General features: G+C 34.4%; 1 protein-coding gene across 1 annotated transcript in view; it reads left to right on the plus strand.

The window, feature by feature from the left end:
• adamtsl3 (ADAMTS-like 3) overlaps positions 1-18097 on the plus strand; it is a 183362-nt gene that overhangs the window by 145838 nt on the left and 19427 nt on the right. The window contains 5 exon segments of the mRNA XM_058780368.1: positions 650-832; positions 2315-2468; positions 3248-4274; positions 14352-14479; positions 14571-14699. Coding sequence (XP_058636351.1) covers positions 650-832; positions 2315-2468; positions 3248-4274; positions 14352-14479; positions 14571-14699 — 1621 coding nt within the window.

Below are 18097 nucleotides of genomic sequence, written 5' to 3' on the forward strand. Positions count from 1 at the left end.
AAGCGCTGCATTAAAATTTGTGCTGCACAATATTGGGAAAAATTTACATTGCATTATTTATATTTCCTGCTAAACCACAGGAATTTTCACTAGGTGACTTGAATAGGTATAATTGGAAAGAATGAATCATTCTAGAATTAGTGGGTTTATTTTATTGTTAATTGGGGAGCTGAAAAAAGCTGATTTTTAGTCTAAAGATTTATTTATTTATTTATTTCGGAATCCTTTTAAGACTGACCAAAATCTCTTTCTATTTAAGTCTATTTCTATTTCTATTTCATAGGCCACATTCCCCCTGATTTTCACTAATTTAATCTGACTAAAATAATAATAACTTGTAACAGCAAAGGAGAGATTTTGCATAAATTTTCTTATTTAATAAAAACAGCAGAAGGCACCAGAGATTCACATAAACACATTAAAGGACATGTTATTTTCATTGAACATGTGTATTTGAGCTATTATTTTTATAGCTGATCTTGAATCTTCACTTGGCTTTTATTTATTTGGATATACAACATTTGCACATCGAGTGTCGTGTGGTTGTATTCGCTCGCATGCTGCGCTCTCTCTTGCGGCATATGTGGTGAGGTTGATTGGTTTGTTGGTGTTGATGTTGATGTTGGTGTTTGTTTGGTCTCTGGGTCAGTGCTCTCATTCGTGTGGCAGAGGCACTCAGTGGCGTAAGGTTTACTGTAAACAGAGACTGGCTACGGGAAGCTACCGCAGGCTGAGCGACGAGGAGTGCGCTGGAACCAAACCCGACGTCCACAGGATTTGCATCAACCCTGACTGTCTGCTGCCGCGTCTGGAAGGAGGAGAGTGGTCAAAGGTTTGTGTTGTTTGTGTTGCTAACCAAGCTAAACTTTGGGAATAAATTTCCTATCAAATTTTCTCACAACCTATTTGGGGACACCCTTGAATAGACAAATACTTTATAAATAATATTTCTGCACAAACAGTGGGTTAAGGCTGGAATATGCTACACAATTTTTGCCGAGATTTTTGCTCTGCAGTCTGGAGAAGATGACGCTAGTTGCTGAAAGTCAGAGCCAGTCTGCAGATTTGAGTTGACAAATTTCATAGGAAATCACGTGGTGTATGATGGTCACAGACTCTGATTTGTTTAGCTTGAGACTATGATTCCATCCAGTTGGAGGATATCAGACATGTTTGATGTTTTGAGCCGATTTTAAAACACATATTGTTTGCATTTTTCATGTGTCTGAGTCAGTCATTTAGTGTATGATGCCCAGTTTTCCCACTGTAACTATATTTACAAAGACAGCTGGTGCATGAAGCCCAGTGTTTCAAGTTGTATAATGTATTCTAGCCTTTAGTCTGTAGAAATTACACTACCATTCAAAAGTTTGGGGTCAGTATTTTATTTATGTATGGTACAATTTTTGTTAAGCATTTTAATTATTTATGTGTATTATTTCAATTATATACACTATCATTGAAAAGTTTGGGGTCATTATTGCATTGTTTTGTTTTGTATTGTTATTTATTTATTTATTAGTATTTTTTGTATAATTGGGAAGCATTTTAATTATTATATGTATTATTTCAATTATATACACTTTCAAAAGTTTGGGGTCAATATTGTATTTATTTACTATTTATTCATTTTTGGCACAATTGGGAAGCATTTTAATTATTTATATATATTATTTCATTATATGCACTATTGTTCAAAAGTTTGGGGTTGGTTTTATATATGTACAGGTCGGCCTGCATATATTTTGAATTGCAATAATATTTCATAACTAGCTTTTATTTATTTATTTATTTATTTTAAATCAAATAATTCCAAGTTTGGTGAGCATATGAGACTTCGTTCAAAAAAAATTTTTTAATTTTTTTAATGTATCTCGTCGGTCAAAAATTTTGGTAGAACGGTAACTATATTTCTAAAGTGAATATTGTTCCAACCAGATCTTTCTGTTTCTTTCTCGCAAGAAACACAAAAGTAGGTTTTAAGTAGGCCTATTCAAAGATTTTGAAGATGTTAAGGCTCGTTCAGTCACTTCCAGAATGATTTTCTCCAGCTGATGGATGATAAAAACATTTACAGCCAATCAGAATCAACCAAATTTTAAAGAGCTCGAGCATTTAAAGTGGCAGATGACAAAACTGCAGCACACACTTATAATAAACAGAAACTTATCGTGCACTGGTGTGAACACAAATATAGTTATCATTGTAGTTATGGTCATTGGTGTAAATGGGCCTTTATAGTTTCCATTTTGTGTGAACTATTTTCTTTAACAGAGTTTATTTAATGTATGTATTTGTCCATATATGTTTGCAGTGTTCTGTGACGTGTGGAAAAGGCGTTCAGCGGAGGGAACCCGTGTGTAGGAGACAGACGGCCTCCGGTCAGCTGGTCACTCTGGACAGGTCGGCCTGCAGTGACCTTCCTCTTCCTCCCCTGATCAGGAGCTGCCGTATGAGCCCATGCAGCAGTAAGATACTCTACACTTGTCTTTCCATTTTCCAACCATCCTTTACTTGCCACGTCAGTTTAAGCCTGAATATTTCAGTGTGAAGCGTTCGATTTCTTGCACATTTCGTGTAAATTATGGTTGTAATTTAACTTAGAACTGACCTCTATTTGATCTTGGTCTCACTATGGTCTCCATACATTCTGATAGCAGCACAAGGGAAATTTCATAAGATTTCGGGACTCCCTGATGTTTTGAGCTGTAGTAACAGCACAATCCTACTTGGGTTTCATCTCAAGTTTCTCAAATAAAAAGCAGGGTTCTGTAGGTATCACTTAGCATGTTATTATTATTCTCATGATACCTATGAACCAGTGAACTCTCTGTGGTCATATATGTGAACATATGAAACTTCCAGAACCGCTTTGAGATGCTTTCAGATTATAGCTTAACGCTGTGGTGCAGAGAGATCGGCCTTGATAATGTTTCGAGCTGAATTAGGTTTATCGGTTTGTATATCTTGATAAGGTCCTGTGGTATGAAGGGATGGTCCCATAGCAGATCAGTCTGCAAGTGGAGAACGCATTCACATTGTGCCCTCATGGTGTTTGCTCTTTCACCTAAACTTTCCAAAGCCCTTTTGTCCCGTGTGATTTGACTTCATTGGGCTCGAAATCAAGAGTCTGAACTGCTGAGATTATTTGGGGGTTTCTAGAGCGTTCATAACCTCACGCGAAACTAAAGTAATTAGCCCTAACCGATGTTTGAACCGCTTCAGCTTCTTCCATCTCTCTCCGCAGAGCACAAGCACTCCAAAAAACGCTGCCCTCAGGTCATGGGTCTGAAACGCATCTACATCCAGACCAGACAAGAAAAACGCCTCAGTTTTACCATCGGAGGACGAGCCTACCTTCTTCCCAAGACATCCGTCGTTATCAAATGTCCCGTTCGGCATTTCCCTAAAGCTCAGGTCCGCTGGGAGAAGGATGGGAGTGATCTGACCAGCTCCAAACGTCTGAGCATCACCAGATCTGGTGCTTTGAGGATCTACAACCTGGAGGCTGAAGATATCGGACTGTACCGCTGCTGGGCCAACCAAGATTCGGACATCTTCATCCTGAAGCTGATCGGATACAATAATAGGCTCCTGGAGCATCCTGAAGGAAAGAGTTTGGGAAGTAGGAACTTTCATCCATACCTCAATAAAGAAGGAGGTTATGTTGGTTCAAAGTGCCATGAGGGGTTTCCACCTGGAAAGAAGGCTTCAAAATCTCTCCCAAGCTGGATGCAAAAAAACGAGTTCTACCGAGACGACGATGGCCAGCCTAAGGAACTCTGGGATACTCTTGCTTTAGGAAACTATGCTTTGGCTTCAGCCGCCAGGAGCCACGCGGGAGCCTTTGTCCTTGATCCTGCACAGTTTGAGGAGCTCGTGAAGAACATCAGTCAGCTGGCCGAGAGCGGAGATGTGACAGATGAAATGGCGTTGCACCTGATTGGCAAACTTATGGAGGATTTGGCTGCCGCGGGGCAAGGGGCACCTACCGAGGAAAGCACTACGACGGGCAATCATTTAGATAAGACGCCAAACACTTCTGAACTTTCTGAGGGGAAGACGCCGAAAAAAGGCAGTCGAGCGGTTATCGTTCGACAAAAGCATCACGGATCTGCCATGAGCTTCCAGAGGGATCTACGCATCCATGTGGGCAGGACCGCTTACCTAACCAGTGCTACCCACAGCCTCACGCTGATGTGTCCCGCTCAGGGATTTCCACCTCCAAACCTCTCCTGGAGCAAAGATGGAGCTCCGCTTCAGAACGGCGACAGGTAAAGACAACGATATGTAGATGAAGGGGTTGGGGTGCCAAACAGTGTTGCATTTTTTCTTTCTTCTTTCAAGTTTAAAAAATAGTTAATTGAAAACAGAAATTCTATCATTGTTTGTTTACTCAACATGCCACTCCCAAACTGTTTTTTTTTTAATAGAACACAAAATGATTGTTAATTAATAGAGATGCACAACATACTGTGCTGACACTTTATTGGTTTATACAGTATGCATTTAGCAGATGCTTTTATCCATAGAGACTTACACTGGGAATTGAACCCATGACCCTTGAACTTTTACTGTTTAAGTTACTGGAATCAGCCATTGTTTGTAAAATGTTTTCTTGTAACTGCCCATATTAAGTAGTATAAATTTGTAATATTGGACATTTATTGGTTTTCAGTCATTTATATTTCATCATTTAGCAGACACTTTTATTCAAAGCAGCTTACAAATAAGGTGTTATCATGAGTATAATTATAATTATATACATTTATATTTATATTATTATTATTATTTTTTTTTTATTGTCTGTCTTTTAATTTCATTTAAGTTTTAGTCATGTTATGTTCATTTGTCATTATTTACTGATTTATTTATTTTCTTTCTTAATAAAAGTTTAATGTCCGTTTTTAGTAATTTCAATACTTCACCTTTAACTTATTTTTATTTCAATTAGCTGCCAAGGCAACATCTCTGGTTTTCATTTAAGTTTTCCATCTAATATGTAGGGGTTAATTCAGGACAACTGGGCCATTTTCTCCCAGTTCTCTCAATGGCAAAAAGTCCAATTTACCTGAAATCACCAACTATTTTATTTTATTTTATTTGAGCTTTTTTTCAATTTAAAAATGATTGTTAACAGTTTTAGTTTTAGTCAAAAATATCAGCCTGAATTTCTATATTCGTGCATCTCTTTTTTTAAGGACAAATATCACCTTTTGTGCTCTACTGAAATAACTACTCCTTTAAATGTGTCATTTTGTGCCTACATTATGTGGCTCAAAATATAACTAACATCATAGGCGTTTTTACTACAACACACCAGTACAGTGTCTGATTACAAATCTTCTGGAATTCACATGACTTTACTCTTTTTTTTTCTCGGTTATTATCAACCACAGTTCTTTTAGTTCAACGAACATGATGTTGGAAACGATCAGAGTTCAACTTTAACACCGAAAAGCCATTTTTTCTCTCTTTATAGAAAACAAGACTCCCTGTGTACCTCTGAGTCCAGCCGTGACTGATCTTGATTGAGCAACCGCATATTCCAAAAGCCTGTTAATCACCAACCCACTCAAATATTCACCTCCAGAGCACCCCAGATCTCACGTTATGCGGTCTGTTGGGGTCAAAAATACTGGCTGTGCTTCTTTCACTTGCTCTCCAGGGTCGCATTGTGGTCTAATCGTCTGCTCTATACTGTTGACTGTTAAATACCGTCATTGAAAACATTGACTTAGTAACTCGGCTTTGTCCAGCTCACGGCCTTAACATAGCCTCCGCCCAGACAGTCGCCAAACATTGTCTGCCCCTCTTCCTGGCGTGCACTATGGGACCTGAAAGAGACATGGCTGTGCAAACATTGTTCAGGCCTCTTCTCGCGGCCTTGGCTTGAAAACCCAGCAGCCCTGAGGGGAATCGTGAAATATTGAAGCGTTTTAACTTTCAGAGGTCACTTTTGACATGACTGTAGTGTCGTGCTACGAAACGGGAGCTTTTTCAGTTTCATGAAGTGGTTTTGAAGTCAATTTCAAGATTTCAGACATTTTAGGAGATAAATAATGCATGTAAGTGTTAATTGCATTGTGCCATCTCATGCTAACACATTTTAAAATCTCGAGTTACCTTTAGAAAGGTGAAAGGGCATTTAGAAAGAGTATATAATATGAAAATTTATACAACTGCAAAAGCGTTGAACTGGGCTGAAAATGTATGATTTTCACCTGACAAATACAGCCAAAAATAAATTAATTAATTAATTAAAAAAATAAAGAGGAGACTTTTCCTCAAAGATTTTTTAATAGGACTTTGTCTTTTATATTATATTATATGATATGATATGATATGATATGATATGATATGATATGATATGATATGATATTATATGATATTATATGATATTATATTATAGCTTTTATTTTCTTAGATTTTTTACAGTTGCTAATATAGCATTAAGTTGGAAACAGCTGGTTTAGAAAATAAAAACCTTAGAAAATCAAATAAAGTTATTGTGTTTTTGTTCACAGTGTTGACACACTGTGAAAGCTGACATCAGTTAATCATTGTTAAAAATCATTTTTACATATGTACTTCATAAGGAAGACACAAACGGGACTCGTTTTGTAGAATTACCCTGCAGATGCTGATTTTGACAGCTTGGTTTTATGCTAAATTTTCGACGCATGTCACATCCATTATCAGATTTTATTGGAATCAGATTTTTTTTTTTATTGGATTTGGAATTAAATAGATTCATTTAGTTTTATTGACTGATGCTTGTTTCTATGATTTTTGATGCCACATCATCTTTAGATCCTTGACAGAACTCAAGTCTGGCAAGCAAGAATAACATTTTTTTTTTTTTAGAAATCTGAAGTTCAGCTGAGGGGAACAATCTTGTTTTCAGCTATAACCATTTTTGTCGTAGTATATTTTTGGATCATGCACAATCCTTTTATAATACTTTATTTATTTATTATACCCCAGTTATTTTGACCACAGTATTGCTCAGAGCTGCCAAATCATTTGCCTCCCACTCTTTTGTTGACAGCCGTGTTTGCGTGCGGTCTCTACTGCATCACTGCCGCCATCAAAACACTGCTATTCAATGCCACTTGACTCCAAAACCAAATATAACATCACTGCCAACTCATGCCAGCCCAGTCCCAACCCAGAATGAATGCATTCCACTCCTACAGAGTAATATTTACAGTTAGAGCATGTTATTCTTCTCTCACTGCAGGTATTGGGGATATTTTAAACACGTCTCGCTATACGGAAATTGTTCCAAATTACAGTGTGTCTGGGTTTTTTTTTTTTTTTTTTTAGACAGAAACAAAAACTGTCAGGATGTTCAAGACAATTTGTGAAAGTAAAACTTTGATAGCATTTTACTTATTTATATTATTTATTTCAATTATGAACTCTATCATTCAAAAGTTTGGGGTAAAATAAATAAATAAAAATAAATAAATACATACAAATTTATTTACTTTTAATCAGAAAAGGTGCATTAAATTCAAAAGTGAAAATAAATAAATAGTTATGCTGCTTATTTTTTGTGGATTTTATTTGTTTTATTTTTAAACAGTAATATTTTGATTCAATAATATTACTAAATAAAATAATATAATAAAAATATTACTATTTTAGTTTTTAATGTTTTATGTAGTGAAAATAGTAATAAACAATAATAAATCTACATTCTAAAAACTTTTTTTTTACGTAAACTTAATTTTTTTTACATTTTGTAATATTTTCCAAAGCATTAACAAAAAGCTTCACATTATTGCAAAATTTTAATTTTTTTCTCCAACATTAATAAAATTAAATAAATAAATAAAAATATTAAATATTAACAAATATAACAACAACAACAGTAATAATAACAACAACAACATAAAAAATAAGTAAATAGATAAAATTAAAATTTAAAATGAACATATCAGTATAAAAATAAATAAATTAATAATTAAAAACATAAATGGATAAATTAAATTAAAATTAAAATTACAGTCCTAGTTACTGATACATTTGTGGTCTGTATATATAATATTATTATGATTATATAAAATTCAACATAACACAGGTGAGTATGCTTCAGTTAGTCTTTCCAAACCTTTTAGTTATATTAATTATTTTTCTTCTCAAAAATATGTGATTGTGGGTTTCCAAATCCTATAAAAGTTCACAGATCATTTCAATATTTTTTTATTTTTTATTTTTTCTAATGTGGAATCTGATATCAGGTCACATATACACATTAAAACAATGTGTAGTATTTCAGTAATACTTAAAAAAAAAAAAAAAAAAACTTTTCTTTTTTTTCCATGTTGTTGTGGGTAAACTGGGAACATCCAACACTTTGAGGTGACCTGAAAAGAAGTGATTTCATATGAAACGTGTGCAGTGACAGCCTCAGTGGAGAAGCATGGCTCTGTGTGACGCTGTAGATCTGCATTCTCCTCCCATCCGCGGCTCCTGTGGCGCTCGTGGCCCCAGGGCCGTCTCTGCTGTGGCGCTTACATAGCGCTTCTTATTTTTGGCCTAAAGTGAAGCAAAACACAGGCGAGGTGATTGACGTTCACGGACTCTAAAGCTGTGTGAAGTCTCACCCTTTCGCACTCTTTCATTCAGATGTGTCTTGGCACCGCTGCGATGCTCTAAATCAGGTCTTAACAAGGTTGCTTTACACCTAGAGCTGTGAACGGGATTTCACACTCAAACCACTGCATTTTCTGCTTCGTCTCGCAACAGAAGACTGGGAATTAATTACTATTGCTCATACAGTATTTAGGGTTAGTGATTTAAACAAAACCGTGACTTTAAGTATTAAACTTTGGAGTTTAACCTGCACTTTTGTGTTCTAGATATGAATTATACCTCGAATCTTGATGAGAAGAGATGTGCTGTTCTGTTTTTAAGCAATCATCTTTATGATTTCCACCATAATGTGAAAAATGCACCCAAACCATATCTAGATTATGTACAGTTTTTAGGGGTTGGTTCTTTTGACTTGGGCTAGTAAATAAACCTAGTTATACCTAGTATTATTTATATTCCTTTATAGTAATGTTTTAAATTAGCTTTTATTTTTATATATATATATATATTTTTTTTTTTTATTTTAGTCATTTTTGTGCTATTGTCATTTTATTTGGTTTTAAAATATAAAACTTTATCTTTAATTATTATTGGGTAATTTTATTATTTAATATTTTAATCATTTAAATGTAATTTTCTTCAATTACATTTTTTTCCAGTTAGTTGTTAATGTAACTAGTTTCTAGTTTCTTTTTAACCTTTTTAAGTTTGAATTTTTCATCTAATTTGTTTTTATATTTTCAGGTTTTAATTTAAATTTGAGTCATTTTAGGTGCTTTTGTCTTTTTTTGTTTAAAATGTTACATTTTGCTTTCATGTCTGTTCAAGTAATATTATTTAGCAATTTTAGTATTTAATATTTGAATCATTTAAATGTAATAATTTCATGTAATTTCCATGAAACTTAAAAACAAAAAATCACCTAGTTGTGACGATAATTTTCTAGTTTTCGTTTAAACTTTTTAAGTTTTAATTTTTCATCTATTCTTTGTACCTTGTTTTAATTTCAGCTTTATTTCAATTAACAAAAAATATTTATCTATTTTTTTACTTTTAGCTAACAATAACAAAACTTGGTTCTGCCTCAACTTCCTGTTTCAATGTGTATGTCAACACAGGAACACTGAACACTAAATTTTAATCAGTATTCTTGCTTTGTTTTCCAGTAAAAAAATATGTAAACATCAGATAAACAAGATATATTTATTTGAGGGACAAAGTTTTTCAGACTTTTGCAGACAATATGTCTTGAATTAAGTTCAAGTTAGAAACATTCAAATTAGGTTTATGCATAAAACAAGAAAAAAGCAATCATCTGAAATTATTTGAAATGCAAGCTTGAATTTTCCCAAAGACATCTCGTAATCATTATTTTGTTCATTTAGATGTGGCATGTAAGTGTACAGTAGGATAATGTTTGTGATTGTGGAAACAATGCTGCCGTTGTCCCGAAGCTGATTTTCCGCACACATTTGAGTCGCTCCAGACGTGCCATCACACTTTAGATGATATCTTTTCTATGAGTTGGATACTTCAGACATGACTCAGCTGCTGTGTTTTTATTAGTGGCTCTGAATGAGTGGGCTTTCATGAGATGTGTGCTGGATGGGATACAATGCACATTTTGTGCCGGTGTCCCTTTGTGGCTTTGGGTGGGAGTGGATGGAGAGCTCACTGCACCCTGGAGCTTTCTAACCCATTCTGACTTTCTTAATCACTCTGTTTCTCTTCCAGAACATAGGGAGCTTCCATGCTGTGTCTGTCTACATAGGCAGCTGTATTCTAAGGCAGCATCCTCACTGAAATCAAGCCTTAGAAATGATTGATTTTGAATTGTTCACATTGGCAACAACGTTGTGTTTCTTACAAATAGTACTTTTCAAATAGTACACATACTTGTGTGTGTGTGTGTGTGTGTTTGTGTGTATCAGTATTTTTGAAAGAAATGCTTTTTTCAGAAAAGACAAAAGATTTCTGTTTCAAATAAATGCTGTTCTTTTGAATTTCTTTTCATAAAGAATCCTGAAAAACAGTATTGCAGTTTCTCCAATATTAAGCAGCACAACTGTTTTCAACATTGATAATTAGAAGAAATATTTTGTGAGCTGCAAATCTGCATATCTGAATGATTTCTGAAGGATTCTGGGACTCCGAATACACCAACATTACTGTTTTTACTGTATTATATACAGGTGCATCTCAATAAATTAGAATGTCGTGGAAAAGTTCATTTATTTCAGTAATTCAACTCAAATTGTGAAACTCGTGTATTAAATAAATTCAGTGCACACAGACTGAAGTAGTTTAAGTCTTTGGTTCTTTTAATTGTGATGATTTTGGCTCACATTTAACAAAAATCCACCAATTCACGATCTCAGCAAATTAGAATACTTCATAAGACCAATAAAAAAAAAAAAAACATTTTTAGTGAATTGTTGGCCTTCTGGAAAGTATGTTCATTCACTGTATATGTACTCAATACTTGGTAGGGGCTCCTTTTGCTTTAATTACTGCCTCAATTCGGCGTGGCATGGAGCTGATCAGTTTGTGGCACTGCTGAGGTGGTATGGAAGCCCAGGTTTCTTTGACAGTGGCCTTCAGCTCATCTGCATTTTTTTGGTCTCTTGTTTCTCATTTTCCTCTTGACAATACCCCATAGATTCTCTGTGGGGTTCAGGTCTGGTGAGTTTGCTGGCCAGTCCAGCACACCAACACCATGGTCATTTAACCAACTTTTGGTGCTTTTGGCAGTGTGGGCAGGTGCCAAATCCTGCTGGAAAATGAAATCAGCATCTTTAAAAAGCTGGTCAGCAGAAGGAAGCATGAAGTGCTCCAAAATTTCTTGGTAAACGGGTGCAGTGACCAACACCAGCAGATGACATTGCACCCCAAATCATCTCAGACTGTGGAAACTTAACACTGGACTTCAAGCAACTTGGGCTATGAGCTTCTCCACCCTTCCTCCAGACTCTAGGACCTTGGTTTCCAAATGAAATACAAAACTTGCTCTCATCTGAAAAGAGGACTTTGGACCACTGAGCAACAGTCCAGTTCTTCTTCTCCTTAGCCCAGGTAAGACGCGTCTGACGTTGTCTGTGGTTCAGGAGAGGACAACTGTAGCCAAATTCCTTGACATGTCTGTGTGTGGTGGCTCTTGATGCCTTGACCCCAGCCTCAGTCCATTCCTTGTGAAGTTCACCCAAATTCTTGAATCGATTTTGCTTGACGATCCTCATAAGGCTGTGGTTCTCTCGGTTGGTTGTGCATCTTTTTCTTCCACACTTTTTCCTTCCACTCAACTTTCTGTTAACATGCTTGGATACAGCACTCTGTGAACTGCCAGCTTCTTTGGCAATGAATGTTTGTGGCTTAAGCCTGGTTTATACTCGACGCGTCCGTAAGTTCGCTTAGGCGCGAGTATAAACGAGGCTTTACCCTCCTTGTGAAGGGTGTCAATGATTGTCTTCTGGACAACTGTCAGATCAGCAGTCTTCCCCATGATTGTGTAGCCTAGTGAACCAAATTGAGAGACCATTCTGAAGGCTCAGGAAACCTTTGCAGGTGTTTTGAGTTGATTAGCTGATTGGCATGTCACCATATTCTAATTTGTTGAGATAGTGAATTGGTGGGTTTTTGTTAAATGTGAGCCAAAATCATCACAATTAAAAGAACCAAAGACTTAAACTACTTCAGTCTGTGTGCATTGAATTTATTTAATACATGAGTTGAATTACTGAAATAAATTAACTTTTCCACGACATTCTAATTTATTGAGATGCACCTGTATTAGTTAATGGTGAAAAATTACAAATTACAATTTTTTTTACTTTTGACAATTTTATTGTGTTTTATAATTGTTGTTTAACGTACAAAATTGTTAACAATCTTGCACCTTCACCCTTGAAGGAATTTGTTTTCTCTTGTACTGAAAATATAAGACAAACTAGAGCTTCGTCAAGAGGTGATTGTGCAGTGAATTTTAGAGTTACTGGTTTTGGTCGTTCAGCTTTCTCTGTAAGGGCTGTTAATAACTGGAATAATTTACCAATTAATATAAGACAGTGTCCAACCTTAGCACATTTTTTCAGCTATATTTGAAAATATGGTTAAAGACGAGTCAGGTGTGTGACCATTGAGTATTTCTGTATTCTGAATGAAACTTTGGTGAGTTGTAAAATTTTTTATAATTGTTTGTAGGATGATGCTTTGTAGTATTTATAGGGGGTATTTTGTAGAAATTTGGATTGTAGTTTCTATGTGGGGGATTATATTTTTTATCTGTTAAATTTCGGGGGGATTTTACTGTACGTGGTATTATACTGATGTTTTTGTCACATAATTTGTTTTGTATTTTTCTGCCCAGGGACAGCAGATGAAATTTAGCTCTGTAGCTAATTCTGGGGAAGTTTTCTGACTGTCTAATGTCCCTGTCAAATAACGAATTAAATAAAAAATTGATTTTTTCTAGTTTTGAGAAAATATCTATTAAGCGGATGCCTTCTCTAGTGTTACTCTGTTGTAGGATCGCTACAAATTCAAAACTTACTTTTTTTCTTTGGCTCTGGAGGCCCACTAGTCTTTCACAAGTATCAGACGAAGTCCCCGAGCAGCTCTCCAGACACACACAATGGCGTCTGCACAATAAACACTTTAATCAGGTATATAAACACCTCTGAGAGTCCATCGCGCTGCCTCTGATTGGCTCTTCTGGGACTCCTGATTGCTGTAGGAGATCACGTGAACCAGAACTAAGAGTAGCAGAGCCTGAGGGACACCTCTGATTGATACACAGGAAATGAGAGATTGAACCAGATCTCGACCTGATCCGACGGTGTGACTTCCTTAAGACACAATCATGGTGTGTGTTTTCACTGAAAGGGCATTGAGCTCCTGTGGTCTCACCTCAGTCTGTAATGCATAGAAACCAGTTGTTGTTTTAACCCCAATACAACCAGGTTTCAGTCACTAATTTTAGCCTTTAAAACTCATCTTTGATAATCAAAATTACATATCAATACCTTTTTGTGAAAATAATTTCTTCGTGCCTTAAAATGGCTTGAATAAAACTCTACACCCTTACCTCACCCTTACCTCATTTAGTCATGAATATGCAAATTACCCCCACCTTCACTACCTGCTCCACTTTTTGTATTAAACGCTACACAATGGCAAGTGGCAATACTAGATTCATTCAGATACGTATGTTTGAACCAGAAACTGATTCTGAAGAATTGTTTACAAGTCCATGTCTCAGAATGGTAGTGGATTTTATGTCTCTCTCTCTACAACGTCGCACACGTAACAGTAATTGCTATTATTAGCCTTTGGCTCGACTATGTTATCAAACAGCTAATAATGTGTTATTGTTGTTGTCCACAAACCATGTTCCCATTTCCCATTTCAGACAGATAACTTCTAAAACAACATCTTTAGGTAAAAACGCTTTGCTAATTATATGAAAAGCCCCAAACTGCAAGTTCATTTACGCGGTTCAAATCGTATTTTTGAGACTGTCTTTATTACACTGCAGTTTTAAGGAGAAAATGCTCAGCAATTATGTTGACTGATGAATTTTCACATGGTTTTAAGCACATTGAAAACCCTGGATAGACATGTAAAGAATGTTAAAAGCTTGATTTTCGTCACAGGGGATCTTTAATGCTGCATACGTGAGTATGGGAAACGCAATGAAATGGTGTCCTCTGAACTCCACAGCTGATTGGACGTGTCTCTCTTGCCCTCCCCAGGGTATCGTGGGACAGCGATGGAGAAGTACACATCCTCAGCCCCGGCGCCAGTGATGTGGGAATCTACAGATGCACCGCCACCAATGACTTGGGCTCTGATTCAGAGACAACACTAGTTCTGCTGGCTGGTGAGACATTACACACGGTTGCTCTCTGTAGTGACTGTTTTGTATACAATGTGAGCGGATGGTTTATAAACAGAAACTTCTTTATATACAGAAACTCCCATGATCGCTGCCTCGCGGAGAAACACGTCAGATCTGAAGAGCAGCAGTCTGAAGGTGGTGGTTGGAGGGGTTATCAGTGTCCGTTTGGGTGCCAACCTCACCCTCGAGTGCCCCGTCAAAGGTATGGGATGATTTACAGGTGAATCTCCAGAATTATGAAATTTCACAATGAAAAAAAAAAAAAAAGTATTTTGCAAATTAAAAAAAAAAAAAAAAATCATTATATCATGTCATAAAAACTTGAAGCATAATTAAATAAATAATAAACACCAGTGCTTAGTCTAACATAATGTGATCGAGAAGCAAATTCATAGTGCTATTAAACAAAAATATTATATTATATTATATTATATTATATTATATTATATTATATTATATTATATTATATTATATTATATTATATTATATTATATTATATTATATTATATTATATATGTAATAAAATGTAATACAAAATTATAATTAAATTAGATAAACATTTTAATATATTGTTTAAAATTATTTATAATATTTTAATGTACTTAATTTAATACGCTAAAATAATAATAAAAGGATACAATAATGTAGGACACTGCACAACCAAAATAAAAAAAAACAAGTATATATATATATATATATATATATATATATATATATATATATATATATATATTTATTTATTTTTATTTTTATTTGCATAATTAAAAAATCATTGTCATGTCATAAAATTTGATGCATAATTAATAAATAAATAATAAATACCAATGCTTAGTCTCACATAATGCTCTTATGTGCTATTTAGCCAAAAAATTACATTTAGTGCTGTCAATCGATTAATTAAAAAAAAACTAATTAATCGCAATCGATTAATTAAAAAAAAACTAATTAATCGCACATTTTTCTGAAATTAATCGCGATTAATCCCACCTAGCATTAAAGTTTTTAAATATACTTTTATATTGCAATAATTTCACATTCAATATTCAAATTAATGTACAAACAATATAAAGACAGTATATTTTAAAATATTTGTTTAATGGCACCTTTTTTTATGACTGAAGGCCAGTATAACTGATACCAATACTGATTTCTCTATAAAATTGAGAAATTTTATAAAGATATTTACCCATTGGCTATAGCCTTCTAATTTAAGTGAACTTAAAACAATCTTCACATAATTGAGTTAAATATTTTTAACACGTTAAATTGAAAAAATTAATCGCCTGCGTTAACACGTTAAGTTTGACACAAATAATTATATTATATTATATTAATATATATATATTAATAAGATATAATACAAAAATAGGACATGTATGTATTTTTAATTTTAGGGTGAAATATGACCTGACATTTCTATTTTGAGATTCCCCCATAAAACATAAATACACAATGCATTGTTTCACATTGTGTAACTTATAAAATGAAATCTAATTAGTGAGATTTGGCAAAAAAAAATGCTAAAAGTCAATCTGACACACACACAGTCTATGGCTTAATTGCACTAATGTGTATTTTCGTGAGCAAACCTCTTTTCGTCATTACCAGTTGCCGCAATGTCCAGTGCAGCCTCAATGTAGATTCTTCAAATTATCGAGACGCTTCACTCTGTGAAAACGTGAACATGTTTGATGTGTGCATATCCCATGCTTAACAGCTCTTGTTCATGTGGTTTTGGTGAAAGATTTGGCTAATTGGACAGAAATGGTTTGTAAAGTCAACAGGCGTTCAGGATGCGGGGCCCTTCGATGGGATTTATGCCGCGCTGCGTCATTTACAAACGCCAATCTACTGTAGCAAAACAGGGCTCCTGTCGCTCTATTGTACTAAAATATGCTTTTTATAGAGCTGTCTATAGATTTCAACCTACGCAGTGGACTTTAATATAATTCAGATGTACTTATGGTGTTTAATAGCCTCATTGTTCAATAAAACCCTGAAATGAGATAATTTTTTTTGTAGTTTTGGGTCTTTCATGCCCCGCAAACTGGACACTATTCTCCCTTTAACCTCCTTTTTATTTGCATGTTTATATAAACAAAGGTCTCTGAGGTTGTTGTGTCTGTCTTCACTCACCGACTTGTTTATCTAGTGATTTGGTTGATGCAGAGGACACCTGCTGTGAACACTGGCCTCACAAAAGGCCAGAAAGCCACAAGTGTCAGCTGTTCTCTCATGCTTTCATCACCATCTGATTCCCTAAGATGAGTAAACAGGATTTGAAGAATGCGTCCAGGCCGGCATAGGCAGGCACGGAGCAGTGCAGTATGGGTAATGATGTAAGAAGATACTGTAATTGAGTGGTTAAGCTGATGGTGTGGAGAGATGTGTTGTTAGAGGACACACACACCCGGATACAGCGAGTGTCTGATCCAGGTCACGTTATTACAGAGCAGAATTCAGTCTGCTTATCACGCAGGGCATTAACCGTAGATCCGTTCTAAAATCTAGTAAGCTGCCTACATATACTTCCATGTAACCTCAAACGGGAGTTTGGATGTGATTTTGGAGCACTCTAAATAGGCAGCTACTCTGTGCATCATATTAGAAGAGCAAAGCACACAGGAGGATATTAATTCTAGTAGATTTTAACATTTGCATGTTGCTAAAAATACATTCCTCTTTCTTTAAGTAAATCTAAATCATTTTATTAATACTCTTTAGTATTGAAATCATTTCAAATATAATTTTTTAAATAAATTTATAGTTTTATTTGTCTGCTGTCTTTTATTTATCTGCAGCCAGACTATGTAGTTAAAATGATAATTTCAAAGCTAAGAAATTGGAACAAAAGTGAAAAGGCACATAAAAAGTGTATTTTATATATATTGAAAATATTGATTGTGATCAGATCAGAAGGTCAAACTAAATAATATTATTTTATTTTTCTGTTCATTTTATAGTTATAAATTGTTGTATTGTTTATATAGTTATATTGTTATATAGTGTATAACAGCATAGCCTGATATTGGAACAGAAGAAAGAAAATAAAGCATAAAAAATAATTTATTTTTCTGTTTCTATTATTTTCTAGTGATAAACATTAAATAATTATTTTATTTTATTTTATTTTATTTTATTTTATTTTATTTTATTTTATTTTATTTTATTTTATTTTATTTTATTTTATTTTATTTTATTTATTAAATTTTAGTGAAAGGAAAAATATTTTGCTTGGTTTACTGAACTGTTTTATATTTCAGTTCATTTTATGTTTATACATTTTTATATAGTTAAATAGAGGAGAAATGGAACAAAATATATTATTTTATTATTTGTTTCTATTATTTTCTAGCAATAAACATCAAATAATCAAAGGTTTTTTTTTTTTCATTTTATTGTATTTTTATAATTTTTTTTTATTTATAGTTAAAATGCTAACAGTGTAGCCAGATATTCTGTGTCAATTTCATTTAAATAGCACTGTTAAACATAAGTTGACCAATGTGCTTTACATCAATTAATGCAAAACCTTAGCAAATAATAACAATAATGATAAAATGAATAAGAATAGGACTAGTGAAAATAGCAACAGTAATA

The sequence above is a fragment of the Onychostoma macrolepis genome, chromosome 07 (assembly GCF_012432095.1).
Source record: "Onychostoma macrolepis isolate SWU-2019 chromosome 07, ASM1243209v1, whole genome shotgun sequence".
Classification (NCBI taxonomy): domain Eukaryota; kingdom Metazoa; phylum Chordata; class Actinopteri; order Cypriniformes; family Cyprinidae; genus Onychostoma; species Onychostoma macrolepis.